The following is a 1,514-nucleotide window of genomic DNA, read 5'->3' on the forward strand; positions in this document are numbered from 1 at the left end:
TCAATGCATTTCTGAACTTGGCCACTGTAGTCTTTGCGACACCTTTAAACCCTTAATGAATGAATCACTTCTTGATAGAAGGTATTTGAATAAGGTAAAGTGACCTACATTTGCATAACTGTCTTAATGATTCAACACCAACCACAGCAACTTTATTTTAATGAACAAGAATCACAGATTATTTGCATGAGTACATCAGGTAAATATGTATGTGTGATTCTAATGTCCCTATTTTGTAAAACCAGATAATACTGATAATGCAAATATTTGTTCATTGGTATTATTAACACTATTTTATTTGCTTTTTTGGTTTCCCACAGGAATGTTTCTAGCTGAGTTGATAGAAAAATACTTCGTGTCCCCCACCCTGTTCCGAGTGATCCGCCTTGCCCGGATTGGCCGAATCCTTCGTCTCATCAAAGGGGCCAAGGGGATCCGCACGCTGCTCTTCGCTCTGATGATGTCCCTTCCTGCCTTGTTCAACATCGGCCTCCTGCTCTTCCTTGTCATGTTCATCTACGCCATCTTCGGGATGTCCAACTTCGCCTACGTGAAAAGGGAAGTTGGAATCGATGACATGTTCAACTTTGAGACGTTTGGCAACAGCATGATTTGCCTGTTCCAAATTACCACGTCTGCGGGCTGGGATGGGTTGCTAGCCCCGATTCTTAACAGTGGACCCCCAGACTGTGACCCTGAAAAAAATAACCCAGGAAGCTCAGTGAAGGGAGACTGCGGGAACCCATCCGTTGGGATTTTCTTTTTTGTCAGCTACATCATCATCTCCTTCCTGGTGGTGGTGAACATGTACATCGCTGTCATCCTGGAGAACTTCAGCGTGGCCACGGAAGAAAGCGCAGAGCCCCTGAGCGAGGATGACTTTGAGATGTTCTATGAAGTTTGGGAGAAGTTCGATCCGGATGCAACCCAGTTCATAGAATTCGCCAAGCTGTCTGATTTTGCAGCTGCCCTGGATCCTCCCCTTCTCATAGCAAAACCCAACAAAGTCCAGCTCATTGCCATGGACCTGCCCATGGTGAGTGGAGACCGGATCCACTGCCTCGACATCTTGTTTGCTTTTACAAAGCGTGTTTTGGGGGAGAGTGGAGAGATGGACGCCCTTCGAATACAGATGGAAGAGCGATTCATGGCCTCGAACCCCTCCAAGGTCTCTTACGAGCCCATCACAACCACTCTGAAACGCAAGCAAGAGGAGGTGTCTGCTATCGTCATCCAGAGAGCGTACCGACGCTACCTCCTGAAGCAGAAGGTTAAAAAGGTCTCGTCTATTTATAAGAAAGACAAAGGCAAAGAAGGCGAAGGGACACCTATCAAAGAAGACATCCTCGTGGATAAACTGAACGAGAACTCAACCCCGGAGAAAACTGACGTGACACCGTCCACCACTTCCCCACCTTCCTATGATAGTGTGACCAAACCAGAGAAAGAGAAATATGAAAAAGACAAATCAGAAAAGGAAGACAAAGGGAAAGATATCAGGGAAAGTAAAAAGT

The 1,514-nt window shown here is 45.9% G+C and overlaps 1 protein-coding gene across 1 annotated transcript; it reads left to right on the forward strand.

Annotated features, from left to right (window-relative positions):
• Positions 1–320: 320 nt before the first annotated feature.
• On the forward strand, positions 321–1,512 carry LOC106002179 (sodium channel protein type 2 subunit alpha-like; the record flags this gene model as incomplete). Its single annotated transcript, XM_013037099.1, has 1 exon — positions 321–1,512. A coding segment is annotated over one exon (1,192 nt), but the record flags the coding sequence as incomplete, so codon positions are not given.
• Positions 1,513–1,514: the final 2 nt, after the last annotated feature.

The sequence above is a fragment of the Dipodomys ordii genome, unplaced genomic scaffold (genome assembly GCF_000151885.1).
Source record: "Dipodomys ordii isolate 6190 unplaced genomic scaffold, Dord_2.0 Scaffold4144, whole genome shotgun sequence".
In the NCBI taxonomy this organism is placed as follows: domain Eukaryota; kingdom Metazoa; phylum Chordata; class Mammalia; order Rodentia; family Heteromyidae; genus Dipodomys; species Dipodomys ordii.